At 39.4% G+C, this 25,760-nt stretch overlaps 1 protein-coding gene and 1 long non-coding RNA gene across 2 annotated transcripts; both read left to right on the top strand.

The window, feature by feature from the left end:
• Window positions 1–333: 333 nt before the first annotated feature.
• cdc34a (cell division cycle 34 homolog (S. cerevisiae) a) lies at window positions 334–14,838 on the top strand. The gene is made up of 5 exons (XM_008406939.3): window positions 334–889; window positions 9,901–9,987; window positions 10,500–10,597; window positions 12,075–12,209; window positions 12,304–14,838. Exons 1-5 carry the CDS (start codon window positions 707–709, stop codon window positions 12,524–12,526), a joined length of 726 nt encoding a protein of 241 aa, XP_008405161.1. The 5' UTR covers window positions 334–706; the 3' UTR covers window positions 12,527–14,838.
• Window positions 14,839–15,450: 612 nt separating this feature from the next.
• On the top strand, window positions 15,451–18,328 carry LOC145551469 (uncharacterized). Its single transcript, XR_014087314.1, has 2 exons — window positions 15,451–16,822; window positions 17,679–18,328. It is a non-coding gene; the product is annotated as an uncharacterized LOC145551469 (long non-coding RNA).
• The last annotated feature ends 7,432 nt before the right edge of the window (window positions 18,329–25,760 follow it).

A 25,760-nucleotide genomic window follows, 5' to 3' on the forward strand; every position in this document is an offset into this window, starting at 1 on the left:
ACTTATTACATAATAACCCACAACATCTAAAGGACACATCATCACTTGCCAAAGTTATGGTCAGTGCTTGTAATTTTGCAAGAAAATGGTTAAATCCATGGTGAAAACCAGTGCTAAGAGAAAAGACAACAAACCCTTGAAAACACCTTGACTTTGGAATGTTTCGAGACAAATGTACTGATAAGAACGCTTTTGCTCCATCACATTTGGTGATGATGCACCATAAGCTAACACATTTATAAAAATAACAAAAATATAATACATTATTAAACTGACAGTCCAACAGATTATAGCACGACGGTCTAGACCTGCTTTGCTGCTTCAGAACTTTGATAACAGTGAATCAAATGTTTAAGCTTTATTTTGAAAAATCGTAACCGGAAATGAGGCAAACTTAGTGTCTGACTTGATTGGAGCAGGTTTATTTAGAATGTGCTGAGCTCCCCGGGATCCTTCACAACAAGAGAGGAAGAAGGCGCTCCAGCTGTGGCCAAATAAAGCCCACTCGTCGCGGTTTTTTAGAGCCTGTTCTTTTTATTTTCCTTTTCTTTCCCCGAACAACCAACGGAAACCAACGTTCACTAACACGCTCGGGGGGCTTCGTTGTTCCGTTGGTAGCCGTTGTTCGCACCGACCTAGCTTTGTCCTTCGCAGGCATAGTTGGCAGTGGGTTGCCGAAATATATTAATATTATTCGTTGTGGAATATGGCTCAGCATGGGCACCATGTAGCCAGTTCACAAAAAGCACTGATGCTGGAGATGAAGAGCCTCCAGGATGAACCGGTGGAGGGATTCAAGATAACTTTGGTGGACGAGTCGGACATGTACAACTGGGAAGTGGCGATATTCGGACCCCCAAACACGCACTACGAGGGTGGTTATTTTAAGGTGAGTGGCTAACGTTAGCTAGCTTCACATCTATTGTTCTTCAGCGAATTTTATCTTTCCTACCTTTCCCACACAAGGAGCAGCACTCCTGTTGGCTTTATCTTTTACGTATCAGTTCCCAACATAAGCATGTTAAAGTTATTACTGTGAACTCATTGTTTAACTAATAGTTGTTTCCTGTTTCATCGTTGCTGTGATACAACACAGCTCTTTGTTCAACTTTAAACCAACTCTGCTCAGTCAGATGTCTTCAGGTCTGATGGTGAGTGCTTACTTCTAAAGAAGCTCCTTCTTGTGGCTCATTTCTCTCAGAAAATTCATATTTATCGACCCTTACAGTTACAGTCGGGATATGATTGATACCTTTACTGTGGAACAAAAGGCGGTGATGTACACCCGCCTCTATGGGACGCTCCTAACTAATTCAATCATCTCCTTTGTGTCCAGCACAACCCTGGCTACATTACTTTGAAGTGTAGCCAGTTTACCTGGCAATATTATAACCAGTTTTATCATACACATTTGATGTAATCAGGATTACTTTAGCATCAATATGCATTTAACTTGTGAAACATTGTTCCCTATTCCTCAAAATGACTTTAACTAGTAACTACACAGCAATAAGTTCAGCAAAGATCTGTTTCTCATTTTAGCATGTCAAAGCGCTTTAAATACATTTAATTTTTTCATAGTCAGCATTTGCAGTTTGTAAATAAAAAACGATGTCACAAATTACACATATGCAGGAACAAAATCAGTACTCATCGTCAAAGCTAACCATCCAGATATTTACATTAGGTATGCTGGCAAACATTTCCAATAGTTTTATCACGAGACAGATTATTTCATTTGAATATTAAAGAATATATATACATATTAATGAAATTGCAGATTTTTAAAACGTGTACATTCAGTTTTGCAGAGACTAAAATTGTGGTTTGTTGTGAGTGATGCACTGGATTTTTGTCCTTACTGGTATCACTTTCTGGTTTTCTTGGAAGGTTTATTTTGACCCATTTCTATTTTTCTTCTTTTATATATATATATATATATATTTATTTTTTTTACCAAAGAACTAAAACTGATAACTGTGAACTACAGGTAGTATTTCTCAATCCACCAACCCTATTTGTGTCAAACTTTTTTTTTTTTTTGATCAAACTCTAATCATTTACCAAACTGAAAGTCCATCCAAGTAGATTTTGTTGGTTACGGATTTACAGACCAAACACAGAGGCAGTTCTTTTGGTGAATAGAAAACAATATATGTATAATTTAGCCCCTGACCTGCTGATCATCAGTTAAAGCTGATCTCTTGCCAATTCATCCATGCGTGTCTTTTATGTATTTACCTGAAAACATGAACTATTGGGTTGTTTCCAAAAATCCTTTGAAAGACCTAAATCTCTGAAGGTCTTCTATCATAACACAGCTATTACCCAGTTTAGTTTTACTCATTTGTAATACAGTATTTTCACCTGTTTGAAGAAATGTTCGTGGTTTATTGAGCATACCTCTTTGGGTGAAGCTGGGCAAACCAAGTGACTCAAACAAAATTATCAACGCATTGTCTGCACATCCACTTTCAAAGAATTTTCTCTTCTTTGTAAGAGTTTATATTTGGTCTGGTGAAAACGAATCTCTCTCAAAACATCACCAGTGTCTTGCCTTGGCTCATCCTTTAAACATGTAACCTTGCAAGCCCATCTGGATTGTTTTCATGTGCAATCAGACCCAATCATACTTGTTTTCTCATCTGATTGCGTTATCTGTCCTCTGCTGTTCTTTATGCTGTACCCAGTAGATAAACTTGTCAGCTCACTAACTGATTCAGTCACTTTCTTTGTGTTCATTGGAACTCTGAAGCCTTGAGAAGGATAGGCTGCTCATTTTCTGATTCAGATTCTCTTCCTGCCAAATGGCCCCAGTTTTATGCATCCATGATCCGTTCAGATTTTCCCCTTCTGTGTGACAAACAACTTTGCTGACATACTTCCTCCTTCGAGAATAAAGATCTTTAACAGATGTTCTTCCTCTGCTTATGTTTTCGATGGTGATCAACTTATCAAAAGCGTTTCTTGAAAGATACTCTATATGTCTTAGTATTTAAAACCGACAGCCTGTTTATGTACTTTGTAACCCAACAGTTGAAGCTAATTACAATAGCTGACTCACTTTAGATCCCACTGAAAGCTACACACCTACTTTGTAAAAGGTGTTGCCATAACAAACAGCTTTCTGTCAATTCATCTCAAACTTAATAAATAGCATGATCATCAACTAGAGATTCAACAGCAGAAAGATGATCATATTCTGTTTCTGTCTGAAACTTGGCACTGATGCCAAATAACACATAATGGCCCTTTTTATTAATCTGGTGTAACAGTCCAAGTTTGAAAACATTATTACATGAGTGAATCAGCAGAAGATTTAAATTTAAACTACTGCTGTCGTGGATGTGTTTGCAGTGTCCAACCCAGTTTGATGGATGTGTTTTTGCGAAAACACCCCTTCAGCTGTTTGGGATTGAGTAATTCCAGTACTTGAGAAGCACGCTCAGTCCACCTCTTTTTTTTTTTTTTTTTTTTTTGTGGAGCCTGTGAACACAAGCAGTGGGCCCCAGTGCCTCTGGGGACGGTGTTTCTGTGTGTCGGTGTGGGTGCTACAGGATTCCTTTGTCGGGACAGGAATGCACATCCCGACTGTGAAATCCACCACATGGTTATGACTCATTGTTCTTGTCTGGGTTTCCATCCAACCAGTTTGCCCTACTCTAAACAGGCAGGAGGAGAGAAAATGTTTTTGGCCGGATTACCTTGCTCAACTGAAACGGGGCAGATACTAATGAAACGTGGCTGAGTCAGCGTTTGTCTTTTTTTTTTTTTTTCTCATTGGGTGTTGCTTTTGACCGCACCGTCCCTATAGGCCACACAGTGGATTGAGACATATTATAACATCATTCAATCCTGATTAGGTAACTGGGCTGTGTGCACAGTGACTGGGGCATTAGGATTATAAACTGGCCGTTGGCCTGCAGGTTTCAGGTGCTCCTCTAAACGGTCGCTTGTGCGCAACAGACACATCTCAGGTTTCTGTTCGTCTTCTGTCTTGTCACATGAGGTATCCCCAATCATCCACCCCTTGCTCTGAGTGTCTGATTACAGGCAGAGGACCATTTTGTTTCGTAGCTGGCAGTGATCCTGGGACATGTACAAGGCAACACCGGCTGACTTGGCTACTCTTGTAGTACAAGCATGCTGTCCCAGGTGTTGACTGATACTTTATTTGAATGTTTCAGGGTTCTTAAAGAAGTGGAAATGTTTCTTGTCTGATCACAATACACTCTTCAGGTAAAAATAAGAATAGTTCTGGTGAGTGGAAAAACTGCTACAGCTTTAAACTGGATAGATATACTGATCAAGAAAGAATGACTAATTCTGATGTCTTGCCCACTGATTTGTGCATCTCAGAAAGCAGCAAATCATTCTCATGAGGGCTGCACGATATTGGAAAAACCTGACATTGCCTTTGCACAACATGTAACAATTTAACAATCCCATTAGTCAAGAATAGCATCAAGTGAAGTAAATTGTGCAACACTGGTTCCAGCAGAGACGTCTGCTAACTGGGTCAAGCTTTTATTCTGCACTTTAATAGTTTCAATCAAATGACAAACAGTGCTACTGAACATTAAAAATACATATTTTAAAATTAATCACCTGGGATTAAGTGGCTTTTCTTGCACTTCCAGCTAATATTAGACAAACCTGTTGCCTTGCCATGTCTGAGTCTGTCTCTCTTTCTTTCTCTCCATCGTCACAGCTGAATGACAAACTTTGTGTTAAGTATGTTTTAAAAAAGTCAAACCACGTGATTAAAAAAATATTAAAATTTAGTTTTAAATGATATCCTGTTTGGATTACTTTTACTGGCTACTGCGTCTGATCAGACTTATCAGATAAATCTCAACATCACTGTTTAAACTCAAGTGTGTCACTGCCAAGTTCATTGTCTGTTTCATGATAAACCATATAGTTAAACACATGATCAGCTACTGTCTGAACAACAAAATGACCACAAACGAGTTTCTTTTTTCCTTCTTATCTGTTTTAAATACATTCACTTTACTAGACGTAATTTCAGCTGACCTGAATATTTCCTCGCCTCCTCTTCATACACTGGCATAACTTAGCTCTTGGTTTTAAACCACGTTGAAAATCTCTACGTCTTCATTCTCTTCAATCTTCTGTTTATTTTTTGTTTGTTTTCTGCTCCCGAAAACATTCTTTTCTGCCTCTCCATATTTTGCTCCCAGTCATCAAATGAAAAAAAAAAAAAAAGAGTGTCCCAGCTCTTTCTTGAAGCCCCTATTTTTTGACGAACATTATACACACACAAACGGCTGTTGGATACAGAAAAATGTCGACAAGGCCTTTTCCGCCATTGCTTTTAGCGCCTTGTAGCGCAGAACCCCCATGTGTCTCAGATAGTACCTCATCATGAGGTGCATGCGTCATGACGAAACATAGCATATCACCTGAGGAGCTAATGTGGCTACCAAAAAACCCTGAAATGACAGCAGTCTTTTTCAATATATATATATTTTTCCTAAACAAAGCAGTGTATTTATATTAGTGAAGAATTTTACAGTTTTTGAATGTTTATTTTCAGTTCCTCTTATTGATCAGCGAGACGTGGCTGAGAGGCCCAGGTCTATCGTAGAGTGAAGTTAAGAAAAATGTGTGTTCTTTTCCGAGCATTGTGAGGTCTCAACATCTCACACTGTATACGGAAACTCTTTTATCACAATGATTATATATATATATATATATATTTTTTTTTTTTTTACATGTGTTAACATAAGAGAAGAGTATTTGGTTTGGCTGATAATAGCGAGCTCTGACAATTATCCAACAGCCACCCTTTCCTGTCGAGCAGATTCGTCTTCGCTTGCTTTCTTCTTCAGCAGCAGTCGAGGGACGGGTACAGGCAAGACGACCCTGCCCAGCTGCACGAGGAACGGCTGGGCAGAGTTTCCAGAGTCATGTTTCCCCCTCTGGCTGTGTTACGGCGAAACAAGAGCAGGGCTGAGGAAAAAGGAAGGAATACTGAAACGGCTCACTCAAGAGCAGACAGATCCTTTCCTCACAGTGCAGCCCCCCCTCCCATTAGAAAGCAGAGCTTGGTGCAGGCAGGGGTGAGTGTGAGGCCCCGGCTAGTTATAATTGTCCCCCGAAGCACTGGCAGTGTTTTTGTTTCTTTCCTGTTTAGGCTAGCTGTGTGATAATCATATCTCTGAAACATGGCTGTTTGTGCAGCTCAATGTCATAAAAACCCTTCTGTCAGTTCAACTTATTATTATTATTTTTTTACTTCTTTGTTTTTAGAATTTAGATAACGAGTCGGAAGCTTGTTTGATTAGCTATACCGTAAACTCTGGAACATGTGTGCGCTTGACATTAGCTCTTCTCTCTCCTCAAGATCTTCTTCTGTCATTAGGGATGACCAGAAGCAGTGCATGTGTTAAGGTCTGTAGAGACCTTGGAGAGCTGCAGGAGAACAGAATGATTTGTTCCTCTCAGGGTCTCCTCATTGACCTGCTTTACTCTGCCTTGCTGTCATTTTTCAGAGAGTGGGTGTGTTCTCTCTCTCATTCTTGTTGTACTCGAGGCAGTTTTTTTAGGTCACAGTCCAGGAAAGATTTTCAGAGAATGATCCAACTAAGCTCACATTCTGGATTCCTAGTAGCATTAGTAGGAAAAATCTTTCCTGAATCTTGTTTTTGCATGTTTATCAGCAAATTGGCTTCTCTCATGTCTGCTGCTCAGATTTTTAACCCTGAGATGCATAAGTGGTTGAACCCCGGTTGCACTCTTCCTTAAGTAGGTCAACAATTAAGGTGTTTTTTTATGCAACTTGAATAATTATTAGCATTATGTTTGGATTTCTTTTTGTCCAACATAAGAATATCGGTATTTCACAGTTTAGCAATTGTAACATTAAGTTGACAAATTAAGTAAGTTGACAAATTTTGGAATAAAAACAATATTTGCATTTAGTTTTTGGGCTTGTGGCTTAGTGTGCTTATGTGTATGTCTGGGTACGTGTATCTTTCCAAACATTTGTCTCCCTTCATGCCTCCTCACTGTTCGCTGTTGTAACAATTTTTTTTGTCTAGCTGTGATTCTTGGTTCGTTGGATCTGCCTCTCTGTCTATTGATTTCACAATCTTTGTTTGACCATTCCACCTGCACACCTTGCAGCATAAAGGGAATATAACACAAAGCAACTGATCAATATGTGGCCATATGTATTGATCAGGTGGTGACATTATCACCATAGAGATCAGAAGTTAATAATACTCATTATCAAGCTATTGTTTATATCCTTTCTATCTTCAGCAGTCATTGGGTGAAAGGTGGGGTAAACCTTTAGTAATTCTTTCATAATAACACCAGTTAGTGGATTGGCCATATTAAGCAAGAAGCAAACGCGGACAAACATGACTTCAGCAGTGTGGTGAAGGTTAAATTGTGATGACTGGTTTCTGGTGCGTAGTGGTCTTTATCCATCTAAGGTGGAGTAAGGCAGAAACATTGATGGACCGGAAACATGGTGTCAGGGTTACAGATTCAAGGCACGTGGCTCAGTCCAACAGATAGGGTTAAGTTTATGAACAGTCAATCAGTCTTAGTGTCTGCTGGGCATGAGGGTTATTCAAACCTAAAATTTATTGAAACTTGTATTTTGTAGGAAGGAGGAAAAGAAACACAACTAGAGAAAACTTTAGTACTTAAAGGAATCCTTTTTGCACCACTGCATTTCTCCACTTTACACAGTGTTTGCTTGCGTTTAATCTGGCAGGGTTGTGATGAATGAGGCCTTTTTCACAGGACACGCTGTGTAAATGTGCACAGGCCTTCCCAGAAAGAAGCCAAGAGAGTGAGATATTGGCTCTTCTATGAACAGGTATCTGCGAAAATATGTTTACTCGCTGATGCACAAATAAATAAAGAAAAACTCACTTTGTCCTTCAGTAGACAGTTGTGTAGGGCTTCTGGCATTTAATGCACTTGGCTGTTTCTTTTCCTAATGTCTGAGGAAATCGGGGGCTTGATTTGTTGACCAAAAATAAAGACAAATATGTAAAATGTTGAATATAAATTCACCTCAGCTTTTTGTGTTAAAACATTTAGAACAGAAAGTTAGGTGGTTAAATTTGATTACTTTTTTTTTATGTGCAATTGCTAATGTCTAGACAAACTATTAATTCTTGGACTGTTTTTGTTTTCGAAGACCACCATCCAGCAACCCTGCTGCTGTGCAGTTTTTGTCCGCCTCCCCTGCAGGCTCTCCGCTCTTTGCTGCACTGCTGGCAGCCTCTAATGTGTACAGTGTTGCCTTGAACCCTGGCCTCTGCCTGTCGGCCAGCTTTTTGCCAAGACCAGTCAGAGCCAGGGATTTAATGTTTTCCCTATTTGTGATCATGTCAGCATTTTCTCTCTACTGCTGTTTCATGAGGAAGAGCAGATCATTTCTCCTGATTGTTGATCCCCTTTATGTAATATATGCCAAATGTTTATATTTTACTGTACACTGCATGGATCAGGACACACACACACACACACACAGTTTTAGTCACACTTGTACAGCTGCTGAATTAGATTTTTACCTTAATTTGGCTTACGTTACGCAACACAGTCAAAGAAGGTTAAAACCTTATTATATATAAATATAACCCAACCCCCTCTACTCACTTTTTTTTCACCCCCCGACACACACACCATCTGACCATGCTAAATCAACAAATGTAGCCAGCCGTGTGTGTGTGTGTGTGTGTGTGTGTGTGTGTGTGTGTGTGTGTGTGTGTGTGTGTGTGTGTGTGTGTGTGTGTGTGTGTGTGTGTGTGTGTGTGTGTGTGTGTGTGTGTGTGTGAGTGAGTGAATCTGACATGGGTATCAGCAGAACGGTTCCTGCTGCGTTCTGTGCATACATGTAATCGGTCCAATTGGTGCATGTTCCCCTGCTGTGCCCGTCTCTCCTGACACTGTTTGTGTAGTAGAGGAAGGGGTCAGGGGGGGCTCTCTGCACACTGGTTCTCCACATTACGTGTTCATGTGGCAGTGCTTCGCTGATGGGACGTATAATAGCAGAACATGAATGTGAGTAGTGGATTGTTTTGAGCCGTCTTTATGTGAACCAAGCTCCCCTCCTCCCAGTCACCGCTGTTTCCCTGAACTCCACACGCTGTGCGGGCCTCCATCTCTCCCTTCCTCCACACCGTATTCCATTACTGTCATTAGCTCCTCCGTGTGCAGCCACCGTGGAGTGGCTTACAGTGACTCCACAGTTACTTTTTTTTTTTTCTCCAAGATGCTGTTGGAGGTGACTCGAAACATATCCAAGAGTATTTCAGCAGCCTTTTGTTGACTCCAGTTTTTGCAGTTTGACGAGAAAACAGATCGAATCCCTTTGTTCTGACTGCTGGATAAGTGTTTCTATGTGTGCACTCATATGGCTGTCTTTGTACATTTTTGAAGGATTAAGGCAAATAAAATCAAAATCCTGACGTAAGCAGCAATTTTAAGGAAGTGGTTCCTTTTTAATGAAGGAAAAATTATTCCAATCAAACATGCAAAAGCAACATTAAAGCTAAATATTGCTCTGGACTTTTACTTGGGTTACAATGTCCTAAGCAGTCTTTATGAACTTGAGCATGGTAGGCTCTACCCAAATGGCCAAATATATTATCATCCAGATTACAGATGCTTTATAGCAATCTACCAAATATAGCATCCAATCAGTTCATTTTGATTGAGATGATGTACACTTTTTTTTTTTTTTTTTCATGTAGACTGCAGTTCAATATTTTGTGCACCTCAACTGGTTGGAAAAGTTTCCCAAAATGCTTCTGTCTGGATTCTGGAAGTACTTGTGATTTACTTGATGTCAGCAAAGAAGGACAACTGAACTTCCTGTCACATCACCGACGTTTCTTCTCTCGTCCTCAGGCTCGGATCAAGTTTCCTGTTGATTATCCATACTCTCCACCTGCCTTTCGCTTCCTCACCAAAATGTGGCATCCCAACATCTATGAGGTAATGAATATTAATCTTATTTTGTTTTTACAGTTTGTGAGCTCCACTTCAAATTATGTCAGTGTTCTTCTTAAATCTGATTGACATTATGTATTTCTGCAGCATTGAAAAGCCGTGTTAGGGATTGACAGACAAGTTTTCATGTTAAACAGGATAGCATAGCGTAACTAGGAGTAGCAGAAAAAAAACTTGGAAATACAGCATAAATTGTTTCTGGCAGATATAAAAAGATGCTCTATTTGCTGACTGATATTCTATGCATTATCACAGCTTGGTCTTCAATTCTTCAAATGTATTGACTCATGTCTACACCCCCTGTGCTCTAAGGCTGCAGCCCCTCATATTGAACAATAAGTCCAGAGAATCGCCACTGTAAGGCTGCGTCTCTACAGAAAAATTAGCTCGAGGTCTTTAGAAATAAACAAGCTAAGAAAAAAAATATTTTCTTCAATTGCATTCTCTGAACAGTTAAATTCCTTGTGTAAGCAAGCTGTGTGCTGTTTTCTTTGCAGAACGGAGACGTGTGCATCTCCATCCTACATCCACCGGTGGACGATCCTCAGAGCGGAGAACTCCCTTCAGAGAGGTGGAACCCCACGCAGAATGTCAGGTAATCCTCAGATGCATGAAATAAACTCATCAAAATAGTTTTCAACAGAATATGTCTTTGCTCGTTAAATATTTAAACCCAAAACTATTTGGGCTATTTGGCAAAAATAAATAGTTAACTTTCCTGTTACATGACTAAAAACAGGTTATATATCAAAAGAATAAGTTACTCATGGATGATGATTAAAACAAAACAAATTAGTTGGTTTAAAATGAAGGACCTGATGCTGATCTCCTTTAAATAAGATGAGATTTTATGCTGGTGGCAGCTTCAGTGGTTCACACAGCTACAGAAAGGCAAAAATAAAACTTTTACCTGCATGTTTTTACTTTAATGTACTTGTGAGGAATTGTTGAATACAAACTAAATACCAACTAGAGGTGTTAAACTACGTGACTCATCTAGTTTGTCTAAAGAATTGTTCCAATTGGTGTCACCATGACTTTGACAAATTGGTTTTGATGAAGCTTTTTTTTTTTTTTTTAATTGATTGGAGATGTTGGTTAACTTGTATAAAAGAAACAGTTACAGACAAAACCGAGAGTTTGGGATTCCAAGTGATTCGTTCATGATTCTGTTTGAAATGGTCATCAAATCTGAGCAGAATTATTTTCCACTGCTTAAGAGTTCTTTAAAACGGTCTGTGGTTTAAAGCTTCATTCATTTGTGAAAACCCAAATTAATATTTTAACATTTAGACTCAACACTAGAATTAGAATTGGACAGAGTCTCTGATTTGACTAAAATCTGAAAGACTGATTCAGTTTCTTTAGAAATTTAAGCTATCCACAAAACAATTACAACTGATTTAACATCTTCACTAACCAGAGAGTCTTTAAAACTCGGTGTATAATCTATGAAAGTTGATATATTGTGAGAAGATGAAAAATAAAGTTTCTGGGTTCCTGTTTTCAGGATCACCATCGGTGGGGTGAGACTGGTTGACTGTAGTGCCTGGAGAAGTCGAGGTTCTTTAAAATAAACATGTCACATCATCTGACTTACAGTTGGCTAAAGAGATACTTATAGAAGGCAACACTATAAATGTCAATTTTAGCCCCCTTCTAATCAATCTGTTGCAGATTAAAAGCCAAATTAATCCAAAACTGCTTAAATAATGCTCCAATACTTTAGATGATTTATGGTTGAATTATTTTGATTTTTTAACATTCTTTAGCTGTTGTATTTTTTCCACTTAGTTCAGACATAATTTCTAACTACCTTGCAGAAAAATAGTGTTTTACATATTTCTGGCTCTGTGCTGTACAGGCTGCTGATGACCGATTACCATCTCTAACGAGAGACTGTAGAAGCTACAATCTCCCTCTCGTTCTTTGTTGCTGTTTATTTGTTTAGTCCTGTTATGCGTTTTTTTTTTTTTGTCTCGTCTTACCTCTCTGTCCTCTCTGTCTCGGTTTTCTACTCATTCTGCATTACTTTCCTCCATATTGATCCTCCTCCTCTGCCTGTTCCCCAGGACCATCCTGCTCAGCGTCATCTCGCTGCTGAACGAACCCAACACGTTTTCCCCGGCCAACGTGGACGCCTCTGTGATGTACCGCAAATGGAGGGACAGCAAGGGGAAAGACAGAGAATACATCGAGATCATAAGGTACCGGGAGGGGAGAACATGCAGCGTCATTCAAACCAAGGCTTGCTGCACAGTGGTGACTCAAAGCTTTTGCTTCCCCCCGCCCATTTCAAAGGAAACAGGTGCTGTCGACCAAAGCGGACGCAGAGCGGGACGGCGTCAAAGTCCCCACCACGTTGGACGAATACTGCGTCCGCACCCAGGTCCCGCCCACAGACGACGGCTCCAACCTCTTATACGACGACTACTATGACGACGAGGAGCTGGACGAAGATGAGGAGGAAGACAATGAGGACTGTTGCTATGACGAGGATGACTCTGGCACAGAGGACTCCTGACCACGCCTCCTTGTGACATCACCCACCCCCTCCCCTGACCACGTCTCGATCGTACCCGCACACACTCAAGCCGCCCCCTCGTGTCACGGACCGAACTTTAACCGCCTTCCTCCTGCTAATGGACACACTTGGCACGGGGCTGCTTGTCCAGCGTCTGCTGCGTGCAATCACAGAATGCACACTCAAGCCTGGGTCATTGGCGACAACGCAGCAGCAGCAGCAGAGTTATTTTGGGTCCTTTCATGTTCTTTTTCATTTTCATTATGTTATCTGAGTAGAGGTTACACATGATACACACACAAACAGCAGGACAAATGTAAAGAAATACTTCTGCACTGTTAGCTGTTAAAATGTCCAGAAAAGTCTCTGAAAGCCCTGAGACTTATTTCCTCCACAGATGTCAAGTTTCTCTCTTTTACAACAGATCAGATCACTGTAAAACAGGAACGTGTCTACAAAGGAAGCTAATTAAGGCAAACCGTTCTGCTTGAGCCATATTATGCACGACCTCCAGTTAGCACGAGGTTCAAAGCCCTGACACACTTTCACCTTTGACTTTTAAAGCCGCGGGGCTTGTGCTGCTCCGAACGGGGAAGTTATCCATTTCAGCAAGCTACTCACACTTCCTTGTGCCTTCCTTTTATCCTAGATCTAGGTGACCAGTCCGAGCAAGCCCCGACCAGAAGAGTGATATTCAAGCTCTGACTTAAGGGTTCAAACTTCTGTCGGATAACCTCGCTACTTATTTATAGAGGCACCTGTTAGATTTATCCGGGGTGTAAGCTGAACTCACGAGTCAAATGTAGATCATGCTGCCAGTGTGCTGTTTTAAAATGAAAACAAATCTATGCAGTCAGAGCTTGAGTTGGTGTTACATGCAGTGCTTTAAGTGTGGCAGTAAAGCAGAGCCTTGCAGCAGTTAGACCAAACTCCAGTCGGAAAGGATCTGAGGGTTTTTTTGTTTTTTGTTTTTGGAGTGGCGCTTGCAGCTGGATCCGTCTTTATGTTCGGTGTCGGTTTGTCATTCCCCCTCAGATCAGAGTAGCACAGACGTCCACAGCAGAGGAGTTGCGTTGCAATCTTTCGCCGAGCTCGCCTCCTACTGGCGACTGTGTGCACAAGCAGGATTGCTGTCCTTTTCTTACCCCTGAACTGCTGGACTGGGCTGCAGCCATCTTGACTCGCCCGAATCGGTGAACCCAGTCATCTCGGCTGGGATCGGGCAGAAGGATGAATGACGGGCGGTTGAATTTCTAGACTTATTGGTTAGTTTTCAGCCTCCTTTCGTGCCAGCAGAGGACTGGAGATTGTACACCACTAACAACCAGCAGCGTTTCCAGTGAAAAGCTGAACTGTACTCTAACCGTTTCCGTTGTGTGAATAGCCGCAGATCGTTTCAAAGATGTGCTGAAAAATGTGAAGAGGAAGTTCAGGATGGGTCTTTATCTGAGCATGAGCAGGACATTGGTTCTTCACTAGCATGCTGATAGGTGTTTGTGGTTTTAGGTATGATTTTACGGTTGGGAATGTGTGCAAGGCAAAAAAGGTCCTTGAAATTGATTTTTATCTGAAACTGTCATATTGTGAATGGGCCGAGGGTTCACTTCTGTTTTAGTTTTACATGTTTATTTTTTGTCTCCTCAGATTTTGATATGAGTTGCAAAAATTTCATAAGTATTTTTGATTATTGACTTGATCTTTTTTTTGTTTTACTCACGTTTGTTCATGGAAGTGTGGAGAAGTAAAATGTTGAAGCAGAATCAACCAAAATGTTGTATCGATCCAAACGGACAAAGCACACAATATTTTAAGAACCTTTTTCTCCACAATGAGTTATTAATACCGGATCACTAACCGATTCCCATTTTATGACCTTTAATGGTCTCCAACCGTACATTACGTTTTTGGAGAATGGAACTTTTTTGTTTTTTTGTAAGACTACTGTTTTTTCTTCTAGTCATCTTTCCTTCCCCTCACCCTCCCTCGCCCCCTCTCTTGCCCCCCTGAGTTTTATGATCTCTGATTGGTTGAAACACCAATGAGGGAAAACCCAGCATTTGATTAATAAAAAAAAAAAATCTAAGAACCTCAGGAAAAACGACCACCAACAAATTGTATTCCAATTGAGTGAACCATGAGGTGGGGAATGGGGGAGTACATACTTTTTGGCTTCAAAGGACTGTTTACAATCTACCTTGATATGCACATGTGGATAGTTTGACGATCATTTGATGTTTTGTTTTCTTGTTTATATTTTCTTTTCTTATGGTTTGTAAATCTATTTAAATTCTGAAATAAAGCTCTTTATTAGATATTGATGATTTTATTTATTTTCAACAAAGTTCATGTTTTGTTTTTTGTAGTTTGTTTTTTTTAACACTTCTTTTCATTTTCTGTGCTCCTCTGCAGGTGCTGAAGAGGATGAATACGTGAAACTCAGAGTAATCTGACATGTAAGATCGGATCTTTTTCCTTTTTTTTTTTTTTTTTGGATTTTCAATTTGTGTCAGAAGTTTACATTTATAACTACCTCTCCTTTTGCCATACAACAAAAGACTTTAATCAATGTCGATATTCTCGTGACTACTGTTTTTGGCATGATTTGCTGAAGCTCATTTCAATTTTTTTTAATGTTCTTTCCTCAAGCTAAATGTCTGCATGCTTTAGACATTACTGATTTAGTTTTGATCTGTCATCTTCAACCATTTGACCAAACCTGGCAGTGTGAGATGAAAATCAATGGCTTGGGGTATTCAAGAATCCACCAACCGCAACGCTTACATGAGGTCTGAATGAAGTTTGTCAAGCTCCAGTCCTATACTTGTCCTTGCAAAGTTATGTTTTTTCAAGTTTTAAAACAAAGAAAATCATAAATTACTTACAATGTGAATTAAAAGTCAGCTTTTTTTTTTTTTTTATCTGTTTCATACCATACAAACCCCAGCTACTTATTGCAGCTGGGTTTTTTTTTTGTCTTTTAAGCTTTTATTTGATTCCATCTAAATTTTACATTTATTTTTAAGGTCTACGTTGTGTGTGAAACAAAGTCAAATCCTTTGCTTGTACATATAACCTTGGCCAATAGACATGATTCTACTTGCATAATGAAGAACTGCCTCCAAATTCACCTTAAACCAACATTTAGGTGATTGAAAGAATATTTATCGGGTGTGTCTATACGTGTTTGAGTTTGTATGCATACTGTTGTCTCTGTGGATTTGAGCTCAAATTCAAAGCTGCGCACCCAGTGCTTCAAAACTGTATTAGTTATTTGTTGTATGATTTCAATCGGCAAAAGGACCAGCTCAAATAATCGAAGCATCACATAGACCAGTGGTTCCCAAACTTTTTCTTCTGCGCCCCCCCCAGTGGTTTCCAAACATTTTCTGCCCACCCCCCTCCCCCTGTCCCTGCCCCTTCCCCTGAGAGGCGGGGGAGGGGTCGACTTTTTTGGGAGCAAAATGAATGTACGTAGCTGAACATAGACAACACCATCGGTAGCCTACAGGCTACTTGTTAAGCTTAAGGTGCTGTATTGATATTAACTAGCTAGTCATCTTTTAGCTAACTTTACCTGCAACTTTACTCAACTCAGTCGGTTAGTTTGGGGGAAAAATTGAAAAGTTCTTTGCGTTTTGCTGGTTTGCTGCCATGATTCTAACACACACCTGCGTAGCTCCGTACAGCAGCAGCAGGTCTCCTTCCCTGCCGCACAGGTGCATATCCAGCGCGAGTGTCGTAGCGCTCATGTTGCGTTTAAAGGCGGCTCGGAGAAACAGGTTACCACATGTTAACAACGGATGAAACAGTTTTAACTGCTGATAAAAATGACAGAGGACACAGATATGGAAACCCCTTACTGTATCAAATTGACATAGGAATAACAGAGTTTGCCATTCTAAAGTAAAAATCCAGCGTTCATGTTTTTTTGTTGTTTTTTTTTCAACCAGACGGCTTCCCGCGCCCCCCCTGCAATGGCACGGCGCCCCCAGACCCCTAAGGGGCGCGCCCCACAGTTTGGGAACCTCTGACATAAACGACGTTTATCGCCATGGGGACCGTGTGTAAACTTCTCAGCAGAACTGTATTGGTGCTGAAAGTGCATGATGAGTCCTGTACCCAGCAGTCACCCTGCTGCAGGGTGGTGGAGACTTTAAAAGGATTTTCTGATGCTTTCTGTGTTTTGAGTGGCGAGAGGGAACATGCGAAGCAACGTCTCTGATTTTAGATGTCTTTTTTTCTTCTTCTTTTGTTCTTACTCCACTCTAGGACGTTTTACTCTCTGAGAGAGCAAAGGTAAGATTTGTGACGCACTTGCTGATCGTTTAGTGCTGATCAATCACCAATATAAGCACTTGATCACGCTTGTTTTAAAAATCTTTTTCAAATCTTGAGCACGTAATCAACATGTTATATTTTAAATTGTATTTTGATGATCACATCACATTGAAAATCATGGTAATGTTTTGTTGTAAGAGCTCCTTTTTCCGTTTCTTTTGGTAATATTTGGATATTTGGTTTTGAAGTATCAACATAGCAAAAAGATAAACCTTTGATTACTAAATTCAAAACTAATGTGGACGTGACATAAAATCCTGTATAAAAACTTTGTCTTCTTTGCAGTTAAGTGTATTAACAGTCAACAAGAAAAAGGGTTTACCAGAAATAGTAACTATTGTGCTCGACTCAATCTGAAAAGATGGTTTAACAGAATGCTGAGAGAACATTCTGGTTCTCTCGGTAATTTGATTTGATTTGATTTTGTCACAACATCGTTATGTTTTGTAGCTAGATTATATAGTACATTTTGTACCAACCAATTAAAATAAGTCACAGAGTCCTGTGGTGTTTCCAAAGAGGCATATTGTAAAATGATCTTAGACACTGAAAATTAAGCCGTCAAAGAAAGGAAATGAATAAAGAAGAAGCAAAAGTCTGTCCCAGAGAAACCTTTTTAAAAAAAAGTAAAGTTTTTCAAAAATTAAGTATGTTGGCAAGTACATTTCACAGTGAAATTACTAAGTGCCTTTCCATAGAGAGCATGAAAACTACAACAATTAAAAGATTATTGAATTGGAAAAAGAAGCAGATTAAAACAAACATACAAATGAATACATCCATCCATCTGTTGTCCGTCTGCTTGTCCTTGCAGGGTCCTGGGAAACTGGTGACTCTTTGCAGCGATCATTAGGGAAGAGGTTGGGTGCAACTTGGGACAGGTCGCTAGTCCTTCGCAATGCAACACAAAAGACAAACATACTGATGGGGCCATTTACAAATCTAGCAGTCATGTTTTTGGACTGGGAGGAAGCCGGAGAGCCATCCAAACTCCAGGCAGAGAGACCCAGGGCCTTCTTGCTGCAAGGCAACAGTCCTACCAGCACATTTACCTTTTTGGAAGCAAAATATGTAGAAGTGAAGCTTTAAGGCTCAGAGTCCCTCAAGAAAAACTCACATATTTCTAAGAGGTTCCTGTTGGAAAAGTTGCTGTAAGAGTCATATAAATGTCTTTTTTTTTTAAATCATTCTAGCTCCTTGCTTTACTTTGAAGGACACATTTTATGAAGGGGGACTGAAATATTTGTGATGGTTCACACATATTATTGTGTTGATATATTTTATTTGCTGGAAAATGTGTCGGGTCAAATCTAGACCGTGCCCGAAGCTTTGCTGCCAACTAGTGGTTAAACTTGTATTTTCACTGAAAGTTTTAAAAGTCTTTTTCACCCAAACACTCGGATTGAAAAACAATAATTATATCAATTTAATTCTGTTCATAAATAAACTGAATTAGCAACAGTAGCTGTGTGTGCAGTGTTCATACAACACTGTGAAGGAGCGATAAGAATCCATGATGGCACTTTTTAATCTTGGTCCATATTACTGAGCCTTGCATTGTTTTTTTTTGTTTTGACTGTCGGGGAATTGTGAGAATAAGGAGATGTACCTTCTTGTAGAAAACGGCTAAAAATATATCTTTTTTCAAAAAGTTACTTATTGCAGCTTTTACACAAAGGGAAAAATATTATTCTTCTCAGTTATGTATGTCCATGCTGGTTTTTTAAAGCTTTTATTTTATTCCATCTAAACTTTTACGTTTATTTTTAAGTTCTGTACGGTGTGAGTGTGTGAAACCAAGTGAAATTCTTTGCTTGTTCCATTTAAATTTTGAATGCGGTAAATATTTTTGTCACTGGGTTTTGGGGGTTTTTTTGTGGTTTTTTTGTATTATAAATACAGAAATGAAAGGTTGAATTAAATGTCCTCTGAGATGAACTGCACAAACAGCACAGATCAAAAAGTTTTTATTAGCCAAGAGAAATTAGTTTCTACTAATAGTTTTCCAGTTTACCACTGTAACTAAACCAGTTAAATCTTTTTGTAACACAGTGGGATCTCTGCCGTTTCAACACATCCAGCCATGTTGTTGCCTCTTAAAACATTATTGACGAGAAAAAGTTTAAAGGTCATCATCTTCAAGTTGGCTGTCATATTGATGTTGGGCCAGATTTCTTTACATTTCTTTTTTGTTGTTGTTTTTCCTTGAGCGTCATCTTCCTTTGTTTCAGTTAAACGCCTCTAGGGGGCAGCAAAAGGTTGTGCTTTGTTCCACCCAGCGCTGTGTCCCTCATCTCCACACAGGCGAGATAAAAAAAAAATAAAAAAAAATCTACATGCATGAGTGAGAAGCGACTTGAGTATGAATATAGTGATTTAGTTTGACCTTCCATAAAGTAACTCTGTTTTCTTTCTTTTGTTTTCTTACCTCAGGCCTCTGATTAATCCACCAACCTGCTTTAGCTGGAGGGTCTGCTCTCGACGGCAAATAGAGCTTTATGAAGAACCTTCTCAATGCTGCCTGATGTGCCAGAGTCTGACACCAAACTTGCTTCTTGCAGAATGTGTCGTATCACTTTTGAAACTAAAATACATGATCCAGTTACTCTTTTTTTTCCTGCCTTTCATATTGGCCTTAATTTACCACCTGAAAATTAAACCCATTAATCTGTGAAATGCTACAAGAAAGGAGGTTGTATCTGGCAACTAGAAAATTCCTGCAGAAATTTTAAAGGGGCATGCCAAAGTGTGCCCGTCGGCTTTCAGCCAGTGTTTTTATGCTAAAAATTAGCATTAATGCTAAAGAAAGCTGCAACGTAGTCAATAATCTGTGGAGAGGCAGAAGCATGTAGAATAATCTGTACTTGTACCATTCATTAATGCATAAGCTAAAATTAGCCAATATGCTAATGTTAGCCTAAATGCTGGCAGTAGCATGTGGAGCAACAGGACCATGTTGTTTTAATTTTACTACTCCATTCAGTATACTAAACATGTCTAATAAATGAAAAAATAAGCTAATAGCTAACTTTAGGGAAAAGTGCTAGTACACTAGTCAAAGGAAGTGAAATGCTAATGTTTGTGCTAATGTTAATGAACTGCCTTGCTGCGCAAGGCAGTTCACTATCCTGAGAAATAAATAACATAAAAAAAGCTTATATTATTGCACCGCCTACGGCGGTGCACTAACACGAGAGGGATGTGCAGACTATTATTTTGAAACTTTCAGTTAGCGTCTTTTTAACTACCACACCAATTCATTGTGTTACTGTAGTTTGTTTAGACCAGTCACATAAAGGCCAAAAGAGTAATGACCTGATGTGAAAAATGTCAAGGCTTTTATTTTGAAACTTTCAGTAAGCTTCATTTACAATAGCTTTTTTATTAAAAGTGGATTACACACTAATCCAATGTGTAACTGTGGTTTGGTTAATCCAGCTATATAATGCCCCATACAGCAAGCAGATCTAAGAGCCAGCTCATCCCTATGTGACATTTGGGAGTTCCGCCATGTTGTAGTTCTGACCTTCAGTCATTGTAGTTCTAAAGAGCAGCTCAACTATCGTGTGAGTGAGACACAAAGGGATAAACAGATTCTAACGGTTTGAAGCAGTTAGTTTATCTGAACAAAGCAGTCCAAACATCTCCATCCTATTCAGGATCTTTTAGAGTGATCCGAAAACCGTGTGAAGCATGTAGTCAAGGGGGCTCAAATGCTAATGTTTGTGCTAATGTTAATGAACTGCCTTGCTGCGCAAGGCAGTTCACTATCCTGAGAAATAAATAACATAAAAAAGGCTAATATTATTGCACCGCCTTCGGCGGTGCACTAACACTAGAGGAATAGGCAGACTTTTAATTTGAAACTTTCAGTAAGCTTCATTTTAATGACCATGCTAATTCAATGTGCAACTCTGGTTTGTTTAAACCAGTCCCATAAAGCCCAAAAGACCAATAACCTGATGTGAAAAATGTCAGGACTTTTATTTTGAAATTTTCAGTAAGCTTCATTTTAAATAGACACACTAATCCAATGTGTAACAGTGGTTTGGTTAATCCACCAATATAATGCCCAAAACAGCAAGTAGCTCTACATTCCAGCTCAGCCCTCCTCTGTAATAACTGAATGATCCGCCATGTTGTAGTTCTGACCTTCTGCTCTGCCCTCTGTATTAAGGTGTTCCACCATGTTTAGAACTACAGAGACCTTGTAGGCCAAACCAGCAGTTGCCATAGCGATCAAGCCTCTGCCAACTGCTGTGTGTGTGTGTGAGAGACACTTCATGCAACTTTGAGAACACCCAGTCACTTTTAATGAAAAAAGCAGTCTGAACGACCCCTTCCCGTTCGGGAACCGTTATGCCGATCCAAAAACCGTTTGAAGCGTATGAGAGGGCTACTTGTCGTCTCCGATAGTCCTGTGATTCATATCTGTAGGTTATTCACAATAATTGCACTGATGAGAGAAAAATGGTGTGTGCAGAGCTCAGTAATTTTTCAAAAACCTATATTAAACACTGAGGGGGAGCGTCAGTTGGTCATGTCCCGTCACTTTGCTCTGAAGCACCTGGACAGAAAACCGTAAGCCCTAGAGAAATTTCGAAAACATTTTACCGGAGCAGACATGCGGTGCTATCTCCTGACCAACTTTCATACCAATAGCATAAGTTTTACGGCCATGAGAACGATTTCAAAATTATTTTTGGGTCAAAATTCCACCCTGTTTCTCACTCTAAAAAAGCGGCAGTTGGTTTCAGTTACACTCTGCGTTTCGGCAGTTGGAAATTTCGCTCGTTTTTCACTTTTTACGTCGCCGTCGTAACTCCGATCCCCTATAAAAGTAATAGCTCCAATGCCGGGATCGAGCCGCATGTTTTGATACCACTTTTGTGGGTGGGCACGCAGCGGTACGAGCCGCATTAACGGTAACGGAAGAAAAATAAATAACTATAACTAGAAAATTCCTGCAGAAATTTTAAAGGGGCATGCCAAAGTGTGCCCGTCGGCTTTGACGCAGCGTTATGATGTTAAAAATTAGCATTAATGCTAAAGAAAGCTGCAACGTAGTCAATTAACTGTGGAGAGGCAGAAGCATGTTGACTAAGCTGTAGTTGTACCATTCATTATGTTAAAATTGATGCATGAGCTAAAATTAGCCAATATGCTAATGTTAGCTTAAATGCTGGCAGTAGCATGTGGAGCAACAGGATCATGTTGTTTTAATTTTACTACTCCATTCAGTACACTAAACATGTCTAATTAATGAGAAAATTAGCTAAAAGCTAACTATAGGTAAAAGTGCTAGTACACTAGTCAAAGGAAGTGAAATGCTAATGTTTGTGCTAATGTTAATGAACTGCCTTGCTGCGCAAGGCAGTTCACTATCCTGAGAAATAAATAACATAAAAAACACTAATATTATTGCACTGCCTACGGCGGTGCACTAACACGAGAGGAATATGCAGGCTTTTATTTTGAAACTTTCAGTTAGCTTCATTTTAATGACTATGCTAATTCAATGTGCAACTGTGGTTTGTTTAAACCAGTCATGTAAGGCCCAAAAGAACAATTGCTCGATGTAAAAATGGCCAAAGCTTTTATTTTGAAATTTTCAGTAAGCGTCATAATCAATGGCTACACTAATCCAGTCTGTAACAGTAATTTGGTAACACCAGTTTTTAAATCACCAGTAGAGCAATTGCAGTATGTAAAAATGATCAAGGCTTTTATTTTGAAAAAATTATTAAGCTTCATTGTAAATGGCCACACTAATCCAATGTTTAACAGTGGTTGTGTTAAACCACTTAATTAATAGCCCTCTGCTTTAACTGTATGTTTGCCATAGAATGTTTGCTATCTGACTCAGGAGCTGTTGCCATGTTCGGTTGCTATGGTAAATAGGCCACAGGGTGCCAGCTGTAAGAGAGACACACAGGGGGAGACAATTCTATCTGTTTGAGCCAGCCAGTTTCACTAAAACAAGCACACTGAACGACCCCTTCCCATTCAAGATCCGTAAGGCCGATCCGAAAACAGTTTGAAGCGTATGAGAGGGCTATTTGTCGTCTCCGATAGTACCGTGATTCATATCTGTAGGTCATTCACAGTAATTGCACTGATGAGAGAAATATGGTGTGTGCAAAGCTCAGTAATTTTTAAATTAAATCTTTTTTTTTTTTAAAAGATTTAATTTTATTTTTTTGTGATCAATTGTAATTTTCCCTAAATACAAAGTTATTATTTCAAAAATGCATCAGTAGTATTGTTCTTTAGGGGTTATATGATGTAACAATATTTTTTTTACCTGCAGGAGTTGTCTACAGTAGAAGGAGGAACAGGGTCTTAGCTTAAAATGCTCATTTTAAGAAAGACTTAGGTACATATACTAACCAGAGACCAAAGCAAAAATGGGTAAAATGTTTATTTTAAGAATGACTGATGTAAATGTACTAACCTGACAGGAAAAAGTTACTTTTAACACAAAGTCAAATTTGATGAAAAAAGCAGTCTGAACGACCCCTTCCCCTACAAGATCCGTAAGGCCGATGCAAAAACTGTTTGAAGCGTATGAGATGGCTTTTTGTCTTCCCTGATATTTATTTCTCAGGATATTTATTGATATTTATTTCAGTAAACTGCCTTGCGCAGCAAGGCAGTTCACTATCCTGAGAAATAAATAACAAAAACTTTAATATTATTGCACCGCCTACAGCGGTGCACTGAAATGGTGGGTCAAATGCTAATGTTTGTGCTAATGTTAATGAACTGCCTTGCTACGCAAGGCAGTTCACTATCCTGAGCAAAAAAAGGTAAAAAAAGCTGAGTATTATTGCACCGCCTATGGCGGTGCACTAACGTGAGGAATATGCAGACTTTTATTTTGAAACTTTCAGTAAACTTCATTTTAACTACCACACCAAATCATAGTGTTACAGTAGTTTGTTTAAACCAGTCACATAAAGGCCAAAAGAGTAATGACCTGATGTGAAAAATGTCAAGGCTTTAGTTAGGAGTTAGTTAGGCTGCAAAGAAATATACAGGCTTTTATTATAAAATTTTCAGTAAGCTTAATTTTAAATGGCCACACTAATCCAATGTGTAAAAGTGGTTGGGTTAAACCAGTGATATAATGCCAAGAAAACTCTGCCCTGCCTGCAGATATAACATTCTGTTCACCCTCCATCTGTAGTAACTCAAAAACCTATATAAAACACTGGGGATGAAGCGTCAGTTGGTCATGTCCCATAACTTTGCTCTGAAGCACCTGGACAGAAAACCGTAAGCCCTAGAGAAATTTTGAAAACATTTTACCGGAGCAGACATGCGGTGCTATTTCCTGACCAACATTCATACCAATACCACAAGTTTTGCGGCCATGAGAGCGATTTCAAAATTATTTTTGGGTCAAAATTCCACTCTGTTCCTCACTCTAAAAAGCGGCAGTTGGTTTCAGTTACACTCTAGGGTTTCGGCAGTTGGAAATTTTGCTCGTTTTTCGCTTTTTACGTCGCCATCGTAACTCCGATCCCCAATAAAAGTAATAGCTCCCTTCTCGGGTACGAGCCGCACGTTTTGATACCACTTTTGTGGGTGGGCACGCAGCGGTACGAGCCGCATTAACGGTAATGGAAGAAGATGTTATAATAATAAACAGACATTCTATTAGGTGTAGAACAATAGGTGCCTGCCATGCAATGCATGGAGGCAGTACTGACTTGCTTCGCAAGTCAGTACTGCTCTCCTTATGCATTGCTATGGCATGCCCCTAACTAGAAAATTCCTGCAGAAATTTTAAAGGGGCATGCCAAAGTGTGCCCGTCGGCTTTGAGCCAGTGTTTTTATGCTAAAAATTAGCATTAATGCTAAAGAAAGCTGCAACGTAGTCAATTAACTGTGGAGAGGAAGAAGCATGTTGACTAAGCTGTAGTTGTACCATTCATTATGTTAAAATTGATGCATGAGCTAAAATTTGCCAATATGCTAATGTTAGCTTAAATGCTGGCAGTAGCATGTGGAGCAACAGGACCATGTTGTTTTAATTTTACTACTCCATTCAGTATACTAAACATGTCTAATTAATGAGAAAATTAGCTAAAAGCTAACTTTAGGTAAAAATGCTAGTGCACTAGTCAAAGACAGTGAAATGATAACTTTTGTACTAATGCTAATAAACTGCCTTGCTGCGCACTATCACTATCCTGAGAAATAAATAACATAAAAAACACTAATATTATTGCACTGCCTACGGCGGTGCACTAACACGAGAGGAATATGCAGGCTTTTATTTTGAAACTTTCAGTTATCTTCATTTTAATGACTATGCTAATTCAATGTGCAACTGTGGTTTGTTTAAACCAGTCATGTAAGGCCCAAAAGAACAATTGCTTGATGTAAAAATGGCCAAAGCTTTTATTTTGAAATTTTCAGTAAGCGTCATTATCAATGGCTACACTAATCCAGTCTGTAACAGTAATTTGGTAACACCAGTTTTTAAATCACCAGTAGAGCAATTGCAGGATGTAAAAATGATCAAGGCTTTTATTTTGAAAAATTTATTAAGCTTCATTGTAAATGGCCACACTAATCCAATGTTTAACAGTGGGTGTGTTAAACCACTTAATTAATAGCCCTCTGCTTTAACTGTATGTTTGCCATAGTGTTTGTATTCTGACCCAGGAGCTGTTGCCATGTTCGGTTGCTATGGTAAATAGGCCACAGGGTGCCAGCTGTAAGAGACACACAGGGGGAGACAATTCTATCTGTTTGAGCCAGCCAGTTTCACTAAAACAAGCACACTGAACGACCCCTTCCCATTCAAGATCCGTAAGGCCGATCCGAAAACAGTTTGAAGCGTATGAGAGGGCTATTTGTCGTCTCCGATAGTACAGTGATTCAT

Source organism: Poecilia reticulata, chromosome 4, assembly GCF_904066995.2.
Source record: "Poecilia reticulata chromosome 4, P_reticulata-male-v2, whole genome shotgun sequence".
Classification (NCBI taxonomy): Eukaryota; Metazoa; Chordata; class Actinopteri; order Cyprinodontiformes; family Poeciliidae; genus Poecilia; species Poecilia reticulata.